The 25,941-nt window shown below is 37.5% G+C and overlaps 1 protein-coding gene across 2 annotated transcripts in view; it reads left to right on the top strand.

Annotated features, from left to right (window-relative positions):
• The first annotated feature begins 395 nt into the window (after positions 1–395).
• The window catches only part of LOC124868947 (neuronal acetylcholine receptor subunit alpha-7-like), a 59,313-nt gene continuing 33,767 nt past the window's right edge, over positions 396–25,941 (top strand). For both annotated transcript variants that reach the window (XM_047366608.1, XM_047366607.1), the window contains exons 1-2: positions 396–803; positions 14,759–14,898. In XM_047366608.1, the coding sequence (XP_047222564.1) occupies positions 734–803; positions 14,759–14,898 (210 nt within the window). In that variant the 5' untranslated portion in view covers positions 396–733. The remainder of the gene's footprint in view (positions 804–14,758; positions 14,899–25,941) is intronic.

The raw sequence follows: 25,941 nt of genomic DNA, 5'->3' as shown, positions 1-25,941 counted from the left end.
CCCACTAAGAAAATGATTATCACTAGAATTAAGTTTGCCAGAAAAGCAAACTTTTCGATCGACTTTCCAATAAGAAGGAAAACGTCATAAGTGGTGCAAATAGGAAAAAGACTGGAGCGACAAAACTGTGCTAATTTTAAGGTGTAATTTTTAACCTTATTTCCCTACGTTCGCTTAGAGAAATAAAATGCGCGATTGGTAACACATAGCAGCCAAACTATTCTTAGTCTTATTACACATTAAATCTGCCTGAATAGAAAAATGAAATAAAAGTTTTAAGGTTAGACTGAAGGGGTGTGGCTTGCCGCCTTTTGACACAGATGTATTGAAAATATGCAGATTCAGCTGAGCTCATTAAGTCATCCTGCATGAATGAGGGGACAAACCTGGAGAAGTTTGCGGGATTTCGCTTAGGAGACAAGTTGTCGGTCATCGTCAGCTCCGAATATTTAATATAGTATAAAAATCCATAAGGACAGTAAGAGTGAGAGAGAGAGAGGGCAGAGTTAGATCCAAAGTGACTTTTGAAGTGGCTCTCGACCCAAACACAAGAAGACAGACATCCTGCGTGTGTATGTACCAGTGTGTCCGCGTCTGCCTGAGCATCTGACGAGGAGAAAAGAGACAGAGAGACGGTGCGGAGGAAGAGCAGCACCAGACTGTCAAAGATCCTCTCCTTCCAAGTTTGACATTTCCAGCAGGCTTTCAGGGGGACTTCAGATCTCAAGCTGCGATGGAGCTTCGGAAGCGCAATGAATCTGTATTGGTTGGAGTTTACCTGTGGGCGATGTTTTACTATCAAGGTGGGTTACTGTCTGGTACTTTCTTGCTGTTATTCAGGAAACGTTCATAAAAATGCAAAGGTGAAAGCTCCTGTTAAGAGACATTTGTTCAGATGTGGCCACATCTGGCATAAGAGGCAAATGTATACCCACGGGGAAAAACGCGCAAGACTCCGCAGTGGATTCCTATGTTGGATGCTTTTCTTTTCTGTTTTTCAGTCAGACGATTAATGTTTGCATCGGCATTTCTACTTTCTGTGTACTCGAGTCTTATTCTATGGGCTTTCACCGTTAAATAAACTATTGTGAACCAAATTTCAAATATAAATTTTATGGATCAGTGTGCGTAAAAACCAGAGTCTCCTTGTTAGCGGCCACATCTGCTTCTCAATATGGAGGACGTCCCGGAGGTGCACACAGTTCATGAGGTCGGTCATTATAATCCACAGCTGTTTAGATGCATGATTAGATGCAGAGGCTACATGAAGCTCCCTCCTGAATGCCTTACCATAGGTTACAACGTAAGACAAGCTTTATTGTCATTGCACAGACAGAGTTAAAGTGCACGTCAAAAACAAACACACACACAGTCCATATGCTTGCACACACTGAAAACCTCAGCAAGATAAATAAGACACTGATTGTCTTGCTATGTCTAGCATGACCTGAAAGTAATGAGGAAATATTTTGAAATAAAAACAATCACGATAGAAAAACCCATCTTTCAATTCATTTTTAAACACCTTACTAATACTTAAAATAGCTGACCTTAGGTTTTCTTCACCCATTCACTGCATCCATACTGAAGAGTGTTATTGTGAACATGACCTGGTAGTGCTTAGTATGGCGCATTTATTGACTGGAAAAATATGTTATTTTTGAGTTTCACACCAAGCAGTCTCCAGCTGATCAAACAGAAAATTGAGTGATACTGGATAGTAGCCGTTTTCTTGATGCATCTCTACTCTAATGTCAGGGTTGCTTCTTCAGCAAGATGGGTCAATCCAAGTCGTGAAGTTTTTATAGGCCAGAGAGACTTCCCTTTTACGATAACACATACTGTGGTCAACAAATACTGATCAGAGGAAACAGGTCACAACAAAAATTTAAATGGATAGTGGTTTTTAGCTGGTTAATGAGGATAAGACACCAGAAGATCTGAGAACAATGTTAATACACAGAAATACAACTGTAAATTGAGCAAAAATATGACTTTGTTCCTAGAAAGTTGCTGGTTATTAACCCGTTATTCAAAAAGATTTCATGCTATCTTTGAAATGATGCAGTGAGGGAGCTCTCTTTATCTTTTGGTGCTCCTGAGGCCTGGGGTTAGCAAGTCAGCAAAACACTTATCCATAATGTTAATTAGGAAACTATTACTCTATACATTTGTCATGATTTATAATTTTATACAAATCAGTGAATGTAAAATCATGTAATTGAGACAAAGCTAAGAGGGTTCATGATGAGCTATTTAATGTGATTTGGATAATTGCCCATGTTTGCTGATTAGTTGCAGTGTAGAAGACTTCTCATCAGCCTCAAGGACATGGATGACTAAATATATTGTGAGGGCAATAAACCCTCTACAGATATTTCTGTAACTTGAGAGTGTTGGGAATATTGCTCAAGCTTTACCTAAAATATTTTATCCTAAAGGGTTACTGCAAAAGGGCTTAAAAGGTCAAAATATTGAAATGCACCTTAGCTGTGTTCTGTCCTATTCTGGTCAGAAATTGGTTTTTGTAAGAAAGTTTTGCAAAACGGTCTGCATTAATTCATTTTTAAAACTTGACCAAATCTCCTCTGTGCAGACTGCTGGAGGCTGATCAATATTCAGCCTGCCTTTGTAGGGGAGTGTCCTTTGGAGCAGTCCTTTTCATTTTTACTAAGCTGAAAGGTATCTATCTACAGTAGTTTCAACTAAATTCCTTCAAAAGGGTGCTGCAAAGACTGTTCAAAGAAACATACAGGTCCTTCTCAAAATATTAGCATATTGTGATAAAGTTAATTATTTTCCATAATGTCATGATGAAAATTTGACATTCATATATTTTAGATTCATTGCACACTAGCTGAAATATTTCAGGTCTTTTATTGTCTTAATACGGATGATTTTGGCATACAGCTCATGAAAACCCAAAATTCCTATCTCACAAAATTAGCATATTTCATCCGACCAATAAAAGAAAAGTGTTTTTAATACAAAAAACGTCAACCTTCAAATAATCATGTACAGTTATGCACTCAATACTTGGTCGGGAATCCTTTTGCAGAAATGACTGCTTCAATGCGGCGTGGCATGGAGGCAATCAGCCTATGGCACTGCTGAGGTCTTATGGAGGCCCAGGATGCTTCGATAGCGGCCTTTAGCTCATCCAGAGTGTTGGGTCTTGAGTCTCTCAACGTTCTCTTCACAATATCCCACAGATTCTCTATGGGGTTCAGGTCAGGAGAGTTGGCAGGCCAATTGAGCACAGTGATACCATGGTCAGTAAACAATTTACCAGTGGTTTTGGCACTGTGAGCAGGTGCCAGGTCGTGCTGAAAAATGAAATCTTCATCTCCATAAAGCTTTTCAGCAGATGGAAGCATGAAGTGCTCCAAAATCTCCTGATAGCTAGCTGCATTGACCCTGCCCTTGATAAAACACAGTGGACCAACACCAGCAGCTGACACGGCACCCCAGACCATCACTGACTGTGGGTACTTGACACTGGACTTTAATGATATGCTAATTTTGTGAGATAGGAATTTTGGGTTTTCATGAGCTGTATGCCAAAATCATCCGTATTAAGACAATAAAAGACCTGAAATATTTCAGTTAGTGTGCAATGAATGTAAAATATATGAATGTTAAATTTTCATCATGACATTATTTTCATCATGACAAATGAACTTTATCACAATATGCTAATATTTTGAGAAGGACCTGTAATCTAATAATAAAACCTAACTCAGCCATTACAGTCTTTATTATCAGAACAAATACTTTAGCTTTCAAGAAACATATAAAGCTGGATGTTTTCCTCTTTTCCATCAGCCTACAGTTGTTGGACTCAAGTTTTAATTTTCCTTGTTAAACGTTCGGCTAATGTTTTTCTGACCACAGATTATTTTCAGGTTTTCTTGCACTTTGATCCAAGTTGGTGTTGTGTTGCATGTGCATTTACTACTTTAGGTTTACTACAGAATGTAAACTAACATGCCTATTTGGATGTTTTAAACATTTACTCTACACAGTATTTGGCCTACTAGCTTGAAGTGGTTGCTTTTTTTCTTTGCTTGAAGCTACAAGCTGTTGGGGTAACCCCCTGGCTATTAAAAGCATTATACTGATCTGTTAAAATGGGTAAAAAAACAGGTTATGGTTTTTATAAGGGGAATAAAGGTTTTATAGTTTTTACAGCTGTGCTATGTTGATGTAAACTCTTTTCCTAAATGCATCTCACAAAGACATATTAAATATGTGAGCAAATCAGGATCACCTTACTGGTGTTGATTAATTTAATACTCACTTATTGAGTCTCAACAGAAAAGCACATTAACTTTGTCACTGATGTTAGCATTATCTTGACTTAGTTCCCCCATCTAAACCAAATGGGGGAACGTTTTTTTTTTTTTTCCTAGAGGTCTATTTAAAACCAAGCTGCAGCATAACTGTGTTTTATCCAGAAGGCGCCATATCAAGTTTCAAGTTGGAAAAAATCGAACATAATGTTAGAACCCCCTATGACATTTATATTACTTCTGACTGGAACTAATATTAATGTTTTGGAGTGGCCCAGACACTGAAGCAGACCATCCCTTAACTTGTAAACTCCTTCTTGTTTCTTGAACATTCTTTGAATGTGACGTGGAAGGTTGTTATTATTTTGTTTAACCAAAATAAGAGCTTGCCATAGATATACAATCTCAGCGAGTTTTAATCAATTTTGATTTCACAACTAACGGGTTAGTATGACCCAGATGACTAACTTTGTTAATTATTCTATTGGCTCTTTTTTGTAATTTGTTTACTAATTGTATCGTTATTTTGTGACTCTCACCCCAAATTTTAGCACAACAACTTAAGTATGGTAATCTAGAACATGCTTAGCTTTGCTTACTGAATACTGAAATGCATTTTCAGAGTTTATTTTGAAAATATCTAATTTGAGGTTTCCACTTAAGGTTATCATCAATAACACCAATAAATATTTTTTTCATACAGTTTTTCAACATTCACCCTATTTACCTGTAGATTGAGTTACATGTTTGATGTACAACTACCAAATATTATTTTTGCTTTGTTCAGATCGAAGGACAGCTTGTTTCCATAAAACCACATTATTAGTTTGGTAATTTCTTCATTTACATCATTTAGCAACAGGTAGAGCTTGTCTGAAATTGGTTTTTTATGAGTGCTGTTTAGCCAATTAGAGGGAGAGTTTGGAAGATGTGAGGCTATGTGGCCTTACACAACCCACAAAAAACAAATTTATTGTTTTTTACATTACATTCCTGAGAATAGACCAAAATGTCTACGATCTATCATTGCTGGTATGATAACGGTCTGGTCACTAAGGTCTTGAGTATACTTAGACGTCACAAAAAACATGTTGAAGATTCTGGGAAGCCACCTGAAGAATTATAGGTTGTTTTAGCTAAACCTACAAGTCCAGCAAGTTCATTTTTAAGTAACCAAATAGCAGTTCTTGCATGTGAAAGGTCAACGTTGACATGTTTGTGTTCCTTACATCTACAAGTAACTGTCACACATCAAATTATGAAATCTTTTAAAAATATATAGAGAAGTAGTCTGGGTGCTCGTATAACATGATTTAGCATGCAAAGATTTGACCAGATCAAAAAATAAATAAAATTGGTTCAATTAGAAATTGCTTTTTAAGACATGCCAGACATCACTGGCATGTCTGGTTGTAACACAGAGATAGTCTCTTGGAAAATCAGACATAATCCCTGTCATTTGGAACTTGTGACAGGAAATCTCGATGACATCAACTTCTTTAAAAATGCATTATTTAGCATAGTTTATTTGTTTTATCATTCTTCTGAAAGCCCATCCATTGACTGAAGCAGTGAAAAAATATACAGTGAAGCTGCAGAACCCACAGTTTGAGCACTTAAGTTTAAACTAAAACTTTGTGTTAAAAGAAATACGAGTATTTACAGTTCATCAAACTGTTTCATAATTCTAACACTTTTTATACATAAATTTTTGGTTAAGGTACCATTCCTTTTTAGTATTGTTAAACTAGTATTGGTTCCATTATACCACTTTATTTTTGTAGAAAATCAGAGAGTTTGTCAAAAATTGTCTTCTACCAATTTCTACATATGACAGCATATTTCTTTTATGTAATTCAGTGGGACTGCAGTTTTTTCTTTAGGAATCAAACACTGACATTGTATCAATGCTTTGAGAAAAAGAAAAATAAGAATAAAAAACAACAACTGTGATTGTCAACTGTGACAGAAAGAATGGGAACAGCAGGGATGCCAAAAGTGTAAATAATTATTTTGAATGCAGGATGTACCATGAAGAGTGAAAGACTCAAACAAAATAGTTTTTTATTTTGTGTTACATGCAGTTGAACTGAAGAGAAACTTTTTTTGCAGTGAAAGCTTAAGCAGTAAAACTGAGTTGCAATGAATCAGTCAGATACTGAGTGGTTACTGAAAAGGAAATTTGAGAAATTTTAAATGATTGAGATTAATTGCCATATGAACAGATATGGTTTTAGACTATATAAAGAGTAGTTTGATACTGATTACTGTATCAGTAAGTGTTTAGGTTTTTGGAAACTGTCAACAGTTGCAGTTGTTGACCACAAAACAATTGAGAGATGGAGGATATTAAGCAAGGTTCCAAAAGTTTTTATATTTTTAGGAGTGTATATTTGTGTTACAATGATAAAGGTAACTTTCACTCAGCATGGCAAGGAGATCTGCGTTTGTAGGTTTCTGTCACTATGTAGTTTGGCAAAGTTTAACTGAAATGAAATATTTTAAATGCAAATAATACCAATCCAGCTGACACAGTCCCTTTTGCAGTCCCGTGGGAAAATCTTTTACAATACAGTGATAGCTAGAAATCAGGAAACTGATTGTGCATTTTGAAAAGTGAATGTGCAAGCTTAAGCCTGACTTTCAAAAAATTTTGCTATATGGTGGAATTGTGTGACATTTTTAGGCACTTTAATTCTTAACAATCTGTCCTTTGGTAACTACTTGCATAAAGATCAAAATAACTTTACTATATTTTTATAAAGACATAAGCATCTGAAAACAATCTGCAAACTGGCTTTAACATGTACAGCCATTCTAGTTGCTTATGGAAATGAGAAAATGGAAACATGCATTGAATCTGTGCAGGCTAGTAATTGTTTTGTTTAATAGGATTTGTCTGTAATGACCAGTCCGATTTAAGCTTATGAAAAATGACTTAACCTCCCGTCAAATTAATCAATAGAAGCAATTTATGCAAGTTGAAATTACCAGAGTATGCATTGAAAATAAACATTTGCTTTTCTGGCCAGTCTATCTGCCAATGTTAAACATTTCTAGTACCAATTGCCTGTTTTGTTAAGGTTTAACTTTTTTTTAGCAATTAAATAATGTGCACAACCTACAGCACAGTTTCTTAAGCAAAGCAAACAATTTACACTGTCATTTTAAAAACCAAACTTTTGTCAGGTTTTTGCCACCAGGACTTAAAAATGAAGAATTTGGACAAGTTGCTTTTGCAAAATTATTGGTCTCAAATCTTCCAGTTATCATTAAGGTTAATGAAAAAAACTGTGTTTTAATAGTGAATACCTTGTTAACTATGACCAGCCGCTTTAATGCACTACAGTCAGGTTTCCGTGCTCACCACAGTACCGATACTGATTTTGTTGAGGTGTTTAATGATATAATGATATTCGCATGAATACAGCCTGTGGAAGAAGCACCGTGCTGGTCTTATTGGACATCAGTGCAGCATTCAACACTGTTGACATGGTATATTACTGAAGCACCTGTAGAACTGGTCAGTCTTTTTGGTACAGTACTTGACTGGTTTAAGTCTTATTTGAAGGACAGGGACTTCTTTGTGTCACCATGTAACTTTACATTAGAGTTGACAAAAACATATGCGGGGTTCCCCAAAGTTCGATCTTTGGGCCCCTCCCATTCAATATCTACATACTCCCACTGAGATTACAATAATCAACAAGAAAAGTTACCATAACTACGCAGATGACACTGCCAACCAAACCACTGGGTTTGGTTGCACTGGGTAGATGCATAGAATAAATCAATGTGTGGATGTGACATAAAGTTCTTCAGTTGACTAAAAACAAAACTAAAGTAATTATGTTTGGACCAAAAATAATATGGTCCAAAATATGTGCTTATATAAATGAACTTGCCTTGCCTAGCATAAACCACACAGAACACGTCTCCAATGTAGCAGCAAGGCAGTCTTTGCACTTCATATAACGTATAAATTCCTTTAATTTTGGTCATTCAGAAAGATATATAACACACTTTAATAGTTATTCCACTGTGTACCTTAAAGATTGTATTACAATATATGTTGCCTGCCACTTAGATATGTGGATCTTTTTGCAACAGGCCTCTGACAGGGCTCTTTACTACTCAGAATGTCTTTTCTTGGTTCACTTCACTCCAGTGCCTCTCCATATTTCTGTTGGCTGACACTGTTTCCCATTATGTAGATTTCCTTTCAACCTCAGATTTAGAGGTACCTAATCTGACACTTGCCAACACCCTTGCACATGAATGCACAGTGAGTCATCTTTCTTTATTTTTGCTTCATTAGCTGATAAGCCACCCCAACAGTTTTTGTGGCGACACAGATATCCAGGCTGTCACTTGGTAATTGGTGAAATATGTTGGGACCATGGCTAATTTGGATAAGGGTCAGTGAGGAGATGAGCGCTGAGACCTTTTCTTTGGCAATTAAAATCTGAGTCTAAAGGATGAAGAATTTGACAAGATAAGTGAATGTTCTCTTGATTGCAGTCTAAGGACCTATATTTGAAGTTTATCAGAATTGTTATTATTATTTTCTGGATGGAAGGATTTTTTTTTTAGGGGAATGACTAAATCTTAATGTAGCCTATCACTGCCTCTTTGCTACTTTCTGCTATTATTTTATTTTAGATGATCACCTTTTATCTTTTTTATTTTAAATGTATTTTTCCCAGTTGTAATGTTATAATATAAAATCAATGACAACATTATGATATAAAGACAACAAAACTTTTTACATCACTTGTTAACAATAACTAGAAGTTTCTGAAATGAAAACCAAGCAGTGATTCTTTTATTGAACCAAATGGGCTTCAGTGTTAACTTTTTCTGTAGTGAAATGATCAAGTTTCAGTACTGAAATAATTCGGTGATTGGTGATGTCAGCGGACACTTGTAGACTTGAAGCCACATATTTACATGCATTGTATAAAAAGACATGTGTCCTTTATTTCTTACAGTCTGATATTAATTCAAACTAAACGTTTCCTGTTTTAGGTCAGTTAGGATTAACAAAATTATTTCTATTTGCTAAATGCCAGAATAATGTAAGGTTAAAATTTATTTTCCATTCTTTGAAATTCAGACATTTACATGCACTAATATTGCTATGTCTTTAAACAAATTGGGACAGTCCAGATAATGATGTCAACATTTCATACCATTAACATTTTCATAATCGGAGTCACACCTACGAATACATATTTTAAGGTAATATCTGAAATACACTGTTTCCTTATGTGACATCATAGGTATATATATATATATATATATATATATATATATATATATATATATATAACATATACAGAAGTATAACCCCAATTCCAATAAAATTGGGACATTGTGTAAAATGTAATTAAAATAAAAAAACAATGATTTGCATATCCTGTTCAACACATATGCAACTGAATACACTACAAAGACAATATATTTAATGTTCAAACTGATAAACTTTATTGGGGTTTTCTTCGTGCAAATATTCACTCATTTTGAATTTAATGCTTGCAACACATTCCAAAAAGCTGGGATAGGACGTTTGCCACTGTGTTACATCACCTTTCCTTTTAACAACGCTTAATACGTGTTAGGAACTGAGGACAATAATTGTTGAAGCTTTGTAGATGCAATTCTTTCACATTCTTGCTTGATGTACAAGTTGCTCAGCAGTCCAGGGTCTCCGTTGTCGTATTGTACGCATCATAATGCGCGTCACATTTTCAATGAGAGACAGGTCTGGACTGCAGGTAGGCTAGTCTAGTACCCGCACTCCTTTACTACGAAACCACACTGTTTAACACTTGCAAAATGTGGCTTGGCAATGCCTAGCTGAAATAAGCAAGGACGTTCCTGAAAAGGAGGTTGCTTGGATGGCAGCACATGTTGCTCCAAATCCTGTATGTACCTTTCAGCATTAATGGTACCTTCACAGATGTGCAAGTTACCATGCCACGGGCACTAACACACCACCATACCATCACAGATGCTGGCTTTTGTACTTTGCGCTGATAACAACCTGGATAATCATTTTCCTCTTTGGCCCACAGGACACGACGTCCATGATTTCCAAAAACAATTTGAAATGTGGACTCGTCAGACCACAGGACACTTTTCAACTTTGCGTCAGTCCATCTCAGATGAGGTTGGGCCCAGATAAGCCTGTGCTGGGTATTGTCAATATATTGCTTTCACTTTGCATGGTAAAGTTTTAACTTAGGCCTGCATGGTGGTGCAGTTGGTGGCACTGTTGCCTTGCAGCAAGAAGGTCCTGGGTTCGACTCCTGGCTGTGGTTCTTTCTGCATGGAGTTAGCATGTTCTCCTTGTGCATGCGTGGGTTCTCTCCAGGTACTCCAGCTTCCTCCCACAGTCCAAAGAGATGCCTGTTAGGTTACTTGGTGTCTCTAAATTGCCCTTAGGTGTGTGAATGAGTGTGTGTTTGTGTGTTGCCCTGCGATGGAATGGCAACCTGTCCAGGGTGTACTCAACCTCCTGCCTGTAGACTACTGGAGATAGACACCAGCTTCCCTGCGACCCACTATGGAAGAAGCAGTAGAAAATGACTGACTGAAGTTTTAACTTGCACATGTAGATCTAGCGACGAACTGTGTTAACTAGCAATGGTTTTTTAAGTGTACCTGAGCCCACTACAGAATGATGTTGGTTTTTGATGCAGTGCCATCCGCAGGTTACAGGGATTCAGTGCTAGTTTTCAGCCTTGCCTCTAATGTGCAGAGATTTCTCCAGATTCTCCAAACCTTTAATGATAATATGGACTGTAGATGATGAAATCCCTAATTTCTTTGCAATTGTATGTTGAGAAACATTGCTCATAAACTGTTGGACTATTTGCTCACGCAGTTGTTCACAAAAAGTCATACAGTACAGTATATATCTCTACAAGAAACTAGAGAAAATAAGGAACCCCCTAACCTTTCAAGCAGAGTCAGAGACCTTTTTGTTGAACTGTTAGTTCACAGATTTCAACTGGCAAGCGAGGATTAGTAACAGAGCCATGTGGGGGGAGTTGCTCACACCAACTATGCTGCTGTTACTCTGCTTTGTGTTAAAACCCACCTGATGTTGGTTTGAGTGGTTTATTTTTGTACATTCAAAACTTCCTCATAGGGGGGCTTTTCTTTGTGGCCATGTTGCATGAACATAAAAAGATTTGACAGGTTTTGAATACAAAAGATATCTGCAAACCTTCCATGATGAATGCACTTCTGTGTTATGACAAGTAATTAATGTATTTCATCAAGACAGCAAAGACATTTCAGTGCTTCCAAAGGTGCACTGAAAAGCATTTCAAAGCAGGTTCAACAGGTTTTCTTTTCTTAGAGAGAGATTTAGTTTAACTAACTTCACCAACGAACATCTCGCTTAAGTTGTACTTTGAAGCTGGATATGTGTTTGCTCATTCAAAACATCTGGAATTGAGATTAAAGGACCAATCACAATGAAAAGGAGGGAAGAAACCTGGCCACCTTAAAAAGGTAGTGCAGATTAATAGGCTTATTCACACTGCAGTCAACAGTTTGTCATTGCAAATTCTATTGTAATAAGCACTGAAGTGTTACTTGTTGGACATTAGAGAAAGTTTTAGTTTCACTCAATCTCTGTGCAGCAATCCCAGCTGCTTAAAATAGTTGCACCAAATGATCTGCAAAGATAAAAACGATTTAGTAGGACCGAGATAGTGTAAAGTATTTACTGCCATCCAGACTCTGTTATGTTACATTAAACATTTTATGGTTATTTTGAGGTTTTTAAACAGTCTTGAAAAATACATTGTGAGTATGAACATACTCGTACTCATACTCGTTGTCTTCCGCTTCATCCAGTACCGGGTCATGGGAGCAGAAGACTCATTAGAGAGACCCAGACGTCCCTCTCCCCAGACACCTCCTCCAGCTCCTCTGGGGGGAGCCCAAGGCGTTCCCAGGCCACCCTAGGGACATAGTCCCTCTAGTGTGTCCTGGGTCGTCCCCTGGGCCTCCTTCCGGTGGGACGTCCCTGGAAAACCTCCCGAGGAAGGCTTGCAGGAGGCATCTGGTGTAGATGCCTGAACCACCTCAACTGGCTCCTCTCAATGTGGAGGAGCAGCGGGTCTTCTCCGAGTTCATCAACCTATTGTGGCGGCCTGATTGGACACGCATTTTGTTCACCTCCCCGCCCATTTCTTTTTTTATGACGTGCGTCCTCCGGCGCAAAAAGCGTTGTTTTCCGGTTGGAACGCCACTGAGAGAAATGATGCGTGGCAGTGGAGTGTGTGGCATTGACAGTTCGTGAGACAACAGCAGCAGATCTTGGATTACCTGAGAGTTCGTCTGGCTCACATCAGAAGCTCACCATTTGGATCGAGTGTTTTAAAACGCCGGTACCGTGAGTGACAAAACAACCTGTCAGCTTAAAGATGCTGATACAGGTTGTCTAACTTTATGTGCCGCAGAGCACAGTGTTTGTTTTGCTTCCTTGTGCGTGTATAAAACACACGAAATGGAGTTTTTTCTTCTATTAGTTTTTTGGATGGATTGGACTGGCGAGAGGAAAAGCCTGAACTGGCTTATTTTTATTTGAACTGAATTTGACTGAATTGAGTTAATTCTTATTGTATAGACTATTATGGATTTTTGTTGTTTTTTGCTGGGGACAGTTAAATTGTGGTTGTTGGGTGATTCTCCATCAATGTTTTGGGTGATGAGCATGTCTCTGCTTTTTTTCCCTTGTGCGGGATTTTGGAATGCAGAATAAATATGTCAGGAGAGAGTCCTGGCTGGCACCCCAGAAATAATGTTTCAAACTCTGATTCCATAATACCGCTACACTATTTCTAAGGGGTGCCCTGCCACCCTACGGAGGAAGCTCATTTCAGCCGCTTGTTTCCGGGATCTCGTTCTTTCGGTCATGGCCCAAAGTTCATGGCCATAGGTGAGGGTAGGAACGTAGACCGACTGGTAAATCGAGAGCTTTGCTTTTCGGCTCAGCTCTCTCTTCGCCACAACGGACTGACACAGCGTCCCCATTACTGTGGCAGCCGACCGATCCGTCTGTCGATCTCCGCTCCATTCTCCCCTCACTCCTGAACAAGACCCCAAGATACTTCAACTCCTCCGCTTGAGGCAGGAACTCTCCTCCAACCTGAAGAGGGCAAACCACCCTTTTCCGGTCGAGAACCATGGCCTCAGACTTGGAGGAGATGACCTTCATTTCAGCCCCTCCACACTCGGCTACCAACCACCCCAGTGCATGCTGTAGGTCTTGGCTAGAGGGGGCCAGCAGAACCCCTCTAGTATGAACATAAATTAACATAAATGTAAATAATACATAGCAGTTTGGAATGTATTAGGCATTCTGCACTGCATAAACACTCTTAGTTAATGATAAGGATATATTTTGAGAGTTGCTTTTTTTTTATCAAATTAAGAAATGAAGTTAATGCTTGTCTGTAATCTTTAGCTTCCTACAGTGGCAAACTTTAGAATAATTATTCAGTTTATGATTTACACTATATAAGCGAGACTGTTCCACAATTCACTTTGTCTTTTTTGTTGTTAAATTGTAAACCAAACGTTGCCTTAGTCAAAGGGGGAAAAATGCCAGAAACATGGTGCCTAAGACAACCTTTACTCATTCATGAATAACTGAGTTCGCTTTGCAGATGGAATGCTGTGTAATATTCATTCCTGATAAAGAAGCATTGGTTTTTGTTTTGTGGAAACCCTCTGGTGAGACCTAATGGAAACAAGAGAGACACAGTCAACAAATTAGAGTTCAGTGAGTTAATAATATGCTCATTAGAAAAGGTTTATTTTGACTTAATCACTTCTTCTGCAGACTGGTTTTGCATAAACAGTGTGAGAGATAGAAACAAGAAGGCAGATTGGATTAAAATGAACATTTTGGATGTTTTTAATTAATAATATGGCTAATTTGCTAGAAACATGAACATCAATATTTATTTTTTTGTCCTTTTTCAGTGTTGTGAAACAACTCTGTATGGTTATCGCCTTTACCCCTTTTGAGTTAATTTACCTTTCATTTGTGCTACTGGTTTTATATAACCAGCTTCCTTCGTGAACAATCCCCATTTCAAGTTTTCCAATGCAGCAGAAAGCTTTCTGTAATAAGTCATTAAATTCCAGAATTGAAACAATACAAGGCACAGTGAAGTCTGTAAATAAAGGCACTAAGGCTAATTATCTAAAATCAATATAATAATGCCAGATTTTATTCTTAGTTTGATTTAAAGAAAACATGACAATTTAGGATGACTGCCAAATGGGATTTGTATTATTGTAGTATTATTGTTGTATCGTGGTTTCTGTTTTTCACTACAAACCACTTGTATCCTTTACCTTCTATTACATTGTAATATTTTTGTTGAATTGGTTTTCTGCCAGATTTCCTGAGGTATCTGTCTATCTCTCCCATCCAGCTTGTCATGGCGGAGTGTACCAGAGGAAGCTGTACCATGACCTGATGGCAAACTACAACCGTCTGGAGAGACCAGTCCAAAATGACTCTGCACCAATTCTTGTGGAACTTGGCCTGACATTGCTACAGATTATTGATGTGGTGTGTTTTTTTTATTTATTCTAATGCATATTTGAGGAGAAGCAAAGTTAAAAATGTCAGTTGCCACCTAAATTATTTCCAATCCATACTGACTACTCTCCATGGTTTCTTTGCACATTGCAAAAGCATTCAATGTGCATTTGTGTCCTGGAAAATATAAATGCACACATCTTGTGAATGTTGCATCTCATCATTCTTTGAACTTATTGTAAAATCGATTATCAAGAGAGTATTTGAAACAAGTTTTCCCTCCGCACATTCAGTTTCATCAGTGTGTGCTGAGAAAAGACATCTCCCTTTTCCCCACTAGCTCTTCCTTTTATTTATGTGTTTAGAGGTGCAAAATTAAACTCTACCATGTAAATCATCAAAAGGAATTTTGTCTGTGAGTTTCTCCACATAGACGGAGCGCTCAACCAATAATAACAAATACGACACGCCATCAGATCCCTGATCCAGCCTTTATGTATGCTATATAATGGAAAGTAGCGTATGAAACAACATTATAACTAATTGTTACAGTACTCTAAAATAACAAACTGGAAAAGATAATTAAGTGAGGCTCCCTCCAGAGAGACGTTTCTCCTTTCAGTTAACATTCTATGTGGCCATTTAGTGCCTTATTTTTCTGTCATAGTTGGATTTTAAGGTTATTTACATTATTTATTGCATATTTTGTTTGCGTTCACATGTATGTAATATAATGGAATGTATAGAAAAGAAAGGATGGATGTATGCCTTGTTAGCTATGCTGTTTGCTGGCTCAATACATAATGGATAAGCTGGCAAAACCAAATGAATTAATGCTTACTGGGCAGTTGTGAATAATGTAAAGCTGGCTGTGCTTGTGAGTTCATTTGTGTGCGATGTGGCCTTTGATTTCTCCATCTGCTCCTGGGTAACTCTGTAACCATAAAACTGGGTCAGATTATGGTCAACAGATGGAGTCCAACACCATAAGTGATGACAGAAACAGACATATACACACAGATTGGTCACCATACTATATGAATGCCCCACCAAAACTTTAACTAATATAAATCAAGATAATTCATGTAAATAAAACAGTGTTTTACGTTGAACATTACACATTTTTTATGGTTTTCAATAACATGCAACATTTGAGATAGATGTCGCACAGCAACTTTAAAACAACAATTTTATTTGCTAGCCATTATTTCACAAATTAGGCTTGCAAGCAGCATGGGAAGGATTTCAAACTGAAAACAATGAATATAAATTCCCAGAAGTAATAACTGAAAGTAAAGTATGCTCCTGACATGGAAGGAAACAGATATCTTGAAATGAAAATCATAAAAGTGTAGTTTAAATATGTCTTCAGCCTATTTTTTACTGACATCTCTAAATCAAATCAAATACAACCAACAGTATTCAGAAGCCATCTAATTAGTAAAGAGTCCACCTGTGTGTAACTCAATCTTAGTATCTCATCATTCGACAAGCAGCATTATGAAGACCAAGGAACAGTTCAAGATAGTGCTCTGGTTAGATGCAACCCACTGAACTTTTGGCCTCCATATAAAAAGCTATGTGTTAAGGAAAACTAAGAGTTTACATTCCCTCAACGCACCATCCCAACCATGAAATATGGTAGTGGCACCATCATTCTGTGAGGCTCCTTTTCTGCAGCAATGCTAGGAACTTACTCAGTGTTTAACGGAAGATGATTAGAGCTAAATGCAGGGAATCTTGGAGAAATACTTGTTAGAGGCAGCAAAATATTTGAGGCTGAACCGAGCGGAAACACCAATTTGTCCGAGCTACCGCACCCTGTTGGGGGACAGATGCCTCGGATCTCCCCCGAATTCGTTTCCCCAAAAGCGTCACCTCTGCTTACAATCACTTTCTCTTAAAAGGAATTACTCTCAAACTGTTCTATACTCTCAACACTTTTATTCTAAATAAGGCAAAGGAATGGTTACAGAGATCAGCGCTGATGGCTGCCGTCCTTAACCCGCTCAGTGATTGAAGTGACGAAACAGCCCCGAAAGAAGGTCACACATAGTTTTTATGTCTGGTACTCCCTGCACGGGATGTACACTCCCTCTCTGTTTATCAGTAGACTAGGTGTCACCATTCTGCTGTCTATCTGATAGAGTGTGTAATAGCAGGTGCAACCCTGAATCTAATTGTGGCTGCTGCAATCTAATCACTCCTGTTACAGTACGTACCACAATCAACCCAATACACTAAACTTCATCTCAAACTCTAGGTCACTGAGGATTATTATCCTAAGAAAAGTGAAAACATTAGCACTCATACTTTACATTCTGGTCTGTGTGTGAAAGCTCATCTATAAGTAATAGTAGGCAAGGTTATTCCTAACAAGGCTGGTGTGGAGGTTCACAGACCAACAGGACAATGACACCTAACATAGAGCCAAAAGTACAATGCTATGAGTTTGATCAAAGCACATTCATGTTTTAGAGTGACCTAGTGAAAGTCCAAACCTAGTTCTAATTGAGAATCTTTGGCAAGAGTTGAAATTTAACATGCAGACACTCTCCAATTGACTCAGCTTTAGCTATTTTGAGAGGGTTGAATACAAATACAAGCCACACTTTTCAGATTTGCATTTGCCAAAGAAAAAAAGCATTAATCCTTTTCTTTCCACCTCAAAGTTATAGGGGTAGGAACACGAAGGCACTGTAATTTCCTTTTTTATATCATTACACTGCTCATCACATAAATGGGTATACCATTTCTCTTCTGTCCAAAAATGACTGCTTACATCACAGGACATAGCTATAGATCATTTTATAGGAAATAAAAATGACACATTAAGGCTTTGGAGGTGCACATGTTTTATGTTTTATTCTGTAAAACTGACTGAAATGCTAGATATTTCTGAGTGAGCTCCTAATAAACCGTGCAGGTCATTCAGTATTAGAACTGGACACATTGATATCCGGAAGAAATTTGACCACCACTGTTTTTCAAGCTATTTGAAAGGACAGATGAGAAGCATTGGATAATGTTCACCATCGGAGATGTTTTTCACATTATATGTTGATTAAGACAATTTTGACCAATATTTTGTTTGTTTGTTTTGATTTAAATGTGAAAAACAAAGCTGAACTAATTTTTTTTTTGTGATAAAAATAAATCTATTCCACACATGATTAGCCATTTCTAGAGCCACTTGCAAGCATATTTACATCGAAAAATAAATTCATTGATATTTATATATTTGATTAATTGCAATAAAATGCAGATAAGGGTTCAATAAAATCCTTGTCTCCTGTCCAAAACCATTGAGCAAATACATGAGGAGATTAGAGTGTTTATAGCTGGTTTAAACAGGTTGACATGGCACAAGACAGCTGTCTAAAATCCCTCCGGCCACCATGGCAGAAAGGTCAAACACAAAACAGAATAAAAACATTGCAGCTTTAAAGCAAAGCCAAATTGCCACAGCTAGACAGTAGATCACACATGAAAGCGACAGAAATATGTTGCATTGTAAAGCACACAATAGGGGGCTGTTCCATTTCAGCAGCTGAGAAGAAGGCCTTTATAAAAGAGGTGTAGAAAGGACCGCTTTACATAAGATGTGAAAAGAGGAAGGGACGAGGTAAAGACGCCTAGAAAAGATGGAGGGGATTTTGGCAGACTGATTTAGAGCTGCAAAGCAAAATAGAAAAGGTATGTTTAGCTTGTCGTCAATAGCAAAATGTTAACAATTATTAGAAGACAATCATTTGTTCATGATAATGAATCAGTCAATCGTGTTTTGTCTGTAAGTTGACACCTGATAACATATGCACTTCAGAGAGTCTTGATTGATCACCCAGTCAGAGACAGACTTGGGATCATGTAAGAGCTATGTCATCCTAGACATCCAGTAAAATAAGAGATTCTACTGTTCTATTTGCTTCTATACTACTATTTTCTAGGACACCTTCTAGAACACCTTCTTAAGACCAAGACATAATCGTTCTGAAACATTTCATAATCCCAAAAATGACATTGTTCATAAGGATTCTGGCATGTCTTGAAATTAGTTCAGACAAAACATTTTCAAACAACAGACAAGGTCATATGGTTCTTATATGTTTAATACCTCTTGATGCCACCTGCATGGGTGAAAAGTTTTCTTTAACTAACATCTAAGGCATTTGTGTGCACTAATATCTCACAGTTAGTATCTCTTTTCTGTGTGAAGTTTAATATTTTCTCTTTGTCTGGGTTGTAAAATGCTCCTACTAACCTTATTGTACACATCATTGTGACCAAGGATGGTTATCTCCATGCTGACAGTGTATGCGCCTGTTTAGAATGTAACCATCCATTTGCACAGGGGTAAGCAATTGACAGAGAGATAAGATCTGTCCTGAGCAAGATATACCAGTTTTGGAAAATGAATTCATAAATACAATTTATTTAGTATAGCCTAAATCAACAGCTTGTTGATACTCTAGGGGTATTGGGTTTTAATAGGAAATTTGAAGTAAAGACAGATAAAACAGGGAAGTTTTCACCATAACAAACTGTAAGCTAAAAGGCTTTTAACTACCAGGAATCTTAGTAGAGCAAATAGTTTTTTTTCTGTGTGGGATCAACAGATAAACTTTAAAACCTGAGTGTGACCTTTTTATATCCAAGCACATTCTTCTGTGTGAGTGTTTCGCAGGATACCAATCTCCAAGTTTCCAGAGAGAGTAAAAAAACTAGAAGAAACAAGATGAGAAGGATACATTTGATAAGAAAGAAAACTATTAAGGAGTTTCGGTTTGATAGATTTTATCACAGCTACATAAAGGAAAATGTGTTGAGCCAGCTGCATTATTCTGGTTTTTCAGCTTCAGTAGAAGACTACGTGATAACCTAAATCAGTTATTACTTCATGAGGAAAAATCTGAATTTCGAGTTAAAGCAATGTCCAAATATCAAACATTTTATATCACTATCTAAAAATATGACAATCAATGGGTGAAGAAACTTGAGCTAAAAGGCAAATAATATAACAGACCTACCATGAAACAGGATAAACAGAACATTTACCCTACATTAACAAACATCTACAAAATGGATAAAACATCAGAATACGTGATTTAACAAACATTATCTATCATTGTAAATATCTAAAAACACATTTCAGTTTCTAGATTTAAATCTATTATACTAAATCCTAAAGTGCAATGTTTACTTTCCCTCTTCTCAATCCATAAACAGTCTGTTCAGGAATGCCTCTAAACCACTCTCTCCTTCTCTCAACCTTTGACTTAGAGGGTTTGACTGGTCCCGCTTCCTCAAAAAATGGTAGCTCCTTCAAGTATTTTTGTGCACTCCGAGCCTAGTCGTTACCATGCTGAACACTGTAGATGGTGCTTCAACCTAGGACTTTATAGCTTGTGCTAATAAGGCATTACCTACTTCCTGTGGGCAAGAATGGTACTGTACTTTGCAGAATGTTTCTGCTTGCTACAAAAAAATCTAATAATAGGAACATCATTACCCAGTAACTGCATCTGGCAACTTTGTGCAAGAGCTACTGACGATTGGTGACGGCGATTGTATGGCAGCCTCGCTTCTGTCAGTTTGTCCCTGGGCAACTGTGGCTACAACTTACTCTACCATTGTCAGTGTGTGAATGTGTGTATAAATGGGTGAATGATTGATTGTAGTGTAAAGTGCTTTGGGGTCCTAGGACTAAATAAAGTACTATACAAGTACAGGCCATTTTCCATTTACCATTATGTGAGACTTATCCTCAGTCCACTTATCTTAAGGTACTAAGAAAGTCAAGTTAAAACTACTGTCTTACATCCCAACAATTAACATCCAACAAAGTTTTCTCACGCCGACCATCACTGGTGTAGTACAAGCAGCATCTTGAAAAATATGCTCTCTAGTTAGTCTGGGAACAGTACAAACCTGGGATGACTTTTTATTGGATGTGATCTGTCTGCCGCTAGAGGATGCCCTGACCATAACCATGCTCACCCCCAGGGGACGTTTGTGGGCAAAGTTGGTGCCCCTTCCAAAACTACTGTGTTTGCTCCTCGTCTGGCTGCCATTGATACTTCTGCCAGTTGTGCCACCTTCTCTGGTGTGTGTGGGTTATGCTCCCAAATCCACACTTCAAATTTCAGCTCAATCATCCTCACAAACCTTTCCAGAATAATTTTCTCAGCAGATTTTTTTTTTACTGTTGACTTGTCAGGCTTAACCACTTGGCAAACATGTCTGTAAGGCACACATAAAACTCTCTTGGAGTCTCCCCAGGAAGAATTTCAAAGAACTACATCGGACCCCTCGGGTAGATATAATATGGTTCAAGGGCAAATGTATTCAGAATCCTGGATGTTTATGAACAGTTATGCACCTAACTATAACAACAAGTTATTTATACAGGATGTCTTTCTTTAGGTCTCCCAAGCACCTGGGTTTCATGTGGTGGGTGGGGATTTGAATTTCTGTTTAGACATTGTGCTGATAGATCTTCTAACAGACCCTGTCTTCTCTCTAAATCAGCTAAAATCACAATTTCATTTATGAAAGACTTAAAGTTAACGGATGTCTGGAGGCAGATGCATCCACTGGATAGAGATTATTCGTTTTATTCACATCCCCACAACTGCCATACCAGAATAGATAATTTTTTGATTTCTAGTCAGATATTTCATTGTGTGATTGACAGTTAATATCTTCCAAGACTACTTAGTGATCACTCTCCGCTGGTGATGTTGGTGCACATTTCCGACAAGGTGACTGAAAGGTACAGATGGAGGCCCAATCTTACTCTTTAAAAACAACCTGAATTCTGTATCTTCATCAGGGAACAGATTTACTTCTTCATTTTAAGAAATAGACCATCTGCACCTAGTGTTTTCATTTTTTGGGACACATTAAAAGCCTTTCTGAAGGGCCAAATTATATGCTATACTAAGAAGATAAAGAAAAAATACAATGCAGAGCTTAATACTCTGGAAAGACAAATTAAGGATCTCGAGAAAACATATCAAAGTGCCCCAACTAAGGACAGGTACAGAGATTTTGTGAATCTGAAAATAAAATACAATTCTATGAATACATATCAAGCAGATAGGGCAATAACTAGATCTAAACAACAATTTTATGAACTGCATGGCAACTTAAAACTGAGGAAAACAAGCGAACAATTAATATAGAAAAACTGTCAATAGATACAATGCATAATCCCAAAGAAATTAATGAGGCCTTTAAAAAGTACCTTTTCGGATCTTTATACATCACAATCTCAGGTGGATTAACAGGAAATTGAGTCCTTTTTATCCTCCATTGAATTACCATGTTTATCAGAAGAAATGAGGGAGAGCTTGGACAAACCCTTTGTTAGGACTGAATTATCAGATATTATTAATTCACTTCCTGGAAATAAATTACCTGGGTAGGATGGCCTTCCATCTGGGTTTTATAAAGAATTTCAAGATCTTCTTATACCACTGTTGATGGATGTCCTTGAGCAAAGCAGGAGGGACAGGTGTTTTCCAAATTCGTTCTCTCAAGGTGTTATAACAGTCATCCACAAAAAAGGGAAAGATCCTTTAAAATGTTCCTCCTATAGACCAATCTCACTCCTCAATACCGAACTAGTTACAAAAATGATAGCAAGGAGATTGGAAAGGTGTCTACCTCTTCTTATCAACCCAGATGAAACAGGGTTTATTAGAAACTGCTTCTCCACTAATAATTTGAGGCGTCTGTTTAACATAATACATCTTGCTAACAAAAAAAAGATACCAAGTGTAGCTGTCTCACTTGATGCTGTAAAGGCATTCGATATGGTTGAATGGCAATATCTGCTTTGTGTCCTCAAGAAATGTGGTTTTGGTGTTGGGTTTATAGATTTGATACAATCTCTTTATAGGTCCCCTTAGGCTAGAGTTATTACCAACGGGATTACCTCTGATCAATTTCGGCTCTACAGAAGCAACAGACAGGGAGAACCAGTAAGCCCCGCCCTCTTTGCGCTTGGCATTGAGCCCTTAGCAGAGTCCATTAGAATAAACCCTAATATTTGTGGCTTTGAGATTTGCACTGATATACACAAGATTTTACATTTTGCGGAGGACATCATTTTATTTTTGACCAATCCGGAACACTCTTTTTGTTACATTCAGGAGCTACTGGGTAAATACAGTTCATTTTCTGAATACAAAGTTAACCTGGAAAAAAGTGAACTTTTGCCGCTGTCTGTATTTGACTACAGTAGAGTTCAATGCATGTCCACTTTTAAATGGGCTCCTATGGGTTTTAAATATTTGGGAGTGTTTGTTGACAGTAACCTTAAAAATCTCTATAAGCTCAACTTAGCCTGCTTCAGAGGGTGAGTGAAGACTTGGGAAAATTGATGGATTTACCTCTCGCATTACTTGGTAGGATCAATGTCATTAAGATGAATACCCTTCCTAGATTTCTGTATATGTTTCAGTTGCTTCCAATACATGTCCCAATAGCGTTTTTTTCAGAAAATGTATTTGGCATGGTAAGACACCAAGACTGAGTATGGATAAACTATCGCTGAAGTATGAGGAAGTCTGAAGCTCCCTCATTTTAAGTTGTACTATTATGTGGCTCAGTTTAGGTTCTAAGCACAGATGATTGATATTGAGACTCCTCCTTCATGGCTCAAATTGAAATAACAGAGATGAAAGAGTAGGCATCAATAAATTTTCTGTATAAATGGGATAAAAAAACAATCAAACTGCAACTGATAATTCTTTAATCATCCATCCAATCCAAATTTGGTAAAAACTTTGTGAAATGTTTTATTTAGAAGGCTTTCTTTTATCTAAATGTCCTTTATGGGGAAATTGATTGCTACCAAAGATCTTTCAGATGGGCAACTTTAGATCTTGGCAGGAGAAAAGGTCTTAGCCAATTAGAACATTGCTATAAAAATGGAGTGTTTATGTCCCTAGAACAGTTAAAAGAGACGTTTAAGCTCACAAATTAAGATTACCTTAGCTACCACCAATTACGGGACTTTATTAAAACCAATCAAAAAGGAAATTGGAAGCTACCTCCCACGTCTCCAGTCGAGTATATGTGTCATACAGGCCAGCCATTATTCAGAACTATCTCAAGGTGTATAACTGCCCTCATGTCGACTCTAACCACAACAGATATGGATAGATTGAGAAGAAGTTATGGTAAAATATGTGCAGAGAAGGGGTCACCTCTACCCTAAATGCTCGATTTAGGCTGGTACAATTCAATTTTTTGCATCAGCTGTATATTACGCCACATAAATTACATAAGTCTAACTCTAATATATCCGCTCTTTGTTTTAGATGTGGCATAGTGGAAGGCACATACCTCCACACTACCTGGCAGTGTTCTAAATTGCGGGTGTTTTGGCAAGGGCTGTGTGAAATTTTATCAAACATCTATGGAGTTACGATTCCAGTGGACCGTGAAATTTGTTTATTAGGGAACTTTATGAATTCCAGTCTAGAGACAAATCATGCTACAGAAGTCCTTTTGGCAATTGCTATGAAGTGTATTGCAATAAAGTGGAAATCGGATGCCCCCTTCCAATTAAAATGTGACTTTGTGAAATTAATAGTTGTGTGACCCTTGAGAAAATAACTTACTGGATGCAGAACAGATGTGAGACCTATCATAAAATATGGCAACCATTTTTAAGGTATATGCAAAACCTAACAGCACATTAGATTCACTAACATTTCTGTATGTACGTTCTATAAACAATAGAGAGACCATCTGTCTCTCCCTGTTTCTGTGATTCATATATATTCCTATATATTTTTACATAATCCCTCCTCCCTGTTATTTTGTTTTTGTTTTTGCCATGTCATGTAAATGTATTTTATTTCAGTTGTGTCCTACTACGTAAGGGATATTGTTCTGGATCCTGACCTGACTATTATAACTTTGTTCGTGGAAAATTTCTAAATAAAGTATTCTAAAAAAGAAATAAGAAATGTCCACTTGAAGCTGCATTTCTCTAGGATCTTGCTGTTCACTGCTCTTGGCTCTTCCTGTGAGGCTTGCTTGATTTTGTTAATTTGTACCTGTATGTTTGTTAAAACCTTTACTCTTTGTAAAAGTTTCAAGAAAGTTTCGGCCTCTCACACCACTTGTTAGAATGGTCCTTAGTGGATGGATTAAGCAGAAACCTTGAGGCAGAGATAAGAGGCAAACCAACCAGATGTTTCTTCAACAGCATTGTACAGGTACAGACACAGAGGCCTGCTCAACAGGTCACACAAGGTCTTTGCAGCAGTGTCCAATGACCTTAACAGGCAGCCTCTCAAAGCCTACTAAATCCTCCAATTAATGGACCTACCATGAAACAGGCTAAACAGAACATATACACACACTGACAAACAAGTGCAAAGTTTACTTTCCCTCTTTTCAATCCATAAATTGTCTCTTCCGGAACCTTTAAAAGATGCCCAGGACCCCTGGGAGTCTTTTAGCCTGAACACCCTGCAGACGAAGAGACAGAGGTAAGTCACCTGTAAAAAAATACTGCAATTCATTTTAAAATGTCAATGTTTTACAACATTTCAAGGATCACTTGTTTTCCATTTAATCGTTTGTTTACAGGACAGACCTTCATCAGTGCCAGCTGAGAAGAAGCTGCGACAGCAAAACCACAAAAAGCAACAATAAAAATACTTCTATTGTTTCTCAGAGTAATTATTTCATTTAATGCTAACAAATCAACAAATAAATGTGTTTCGATAACAGTAATGAAGACCTTCATTACTTGCTCGTTTTTGGTACTTTCGTTGAATGTCATTTTATTACATTTGTGGCATTGCTCAAATCGGCATAAATATATGGCATTGTGTCAAATAAACTGAAGAACATCACTGGCATTCAGAGAACACATCAGCTCTGACTGAGCTTGGATGCAGCTTTAACTTCGCTGCCAGTTTTTCTCATGATCTCACAAATCACGTTTACCAATCATGCCTTTTGTTTTGTCTCTCATTGTAGCATATTTTCATTTTCTATCTGTTTACACCCACTTCAACCGCCAGCTGACAATCCTCTCTGTCTTCT

This window comes from Girardinichthys multiradiatus, chromosome 5, assembly GCF_021462225.1.
Source record: "Girardinichthys multiradiatus isolate DD_20200921_A chromosome 5, DD_fGirMul_XY1, whole genome shotgun sequence".
Taxonomy (NCBI): Eukaryota; Metazoa; Chordata; class Actinopteri; order Cyprinodontiformes; family Goodeidae; genus Girardinichthys; species Girardinichthys multiradiatus.
This window is presented reverse-complemented; position numbering and strand designations above follow the sequence as displayed.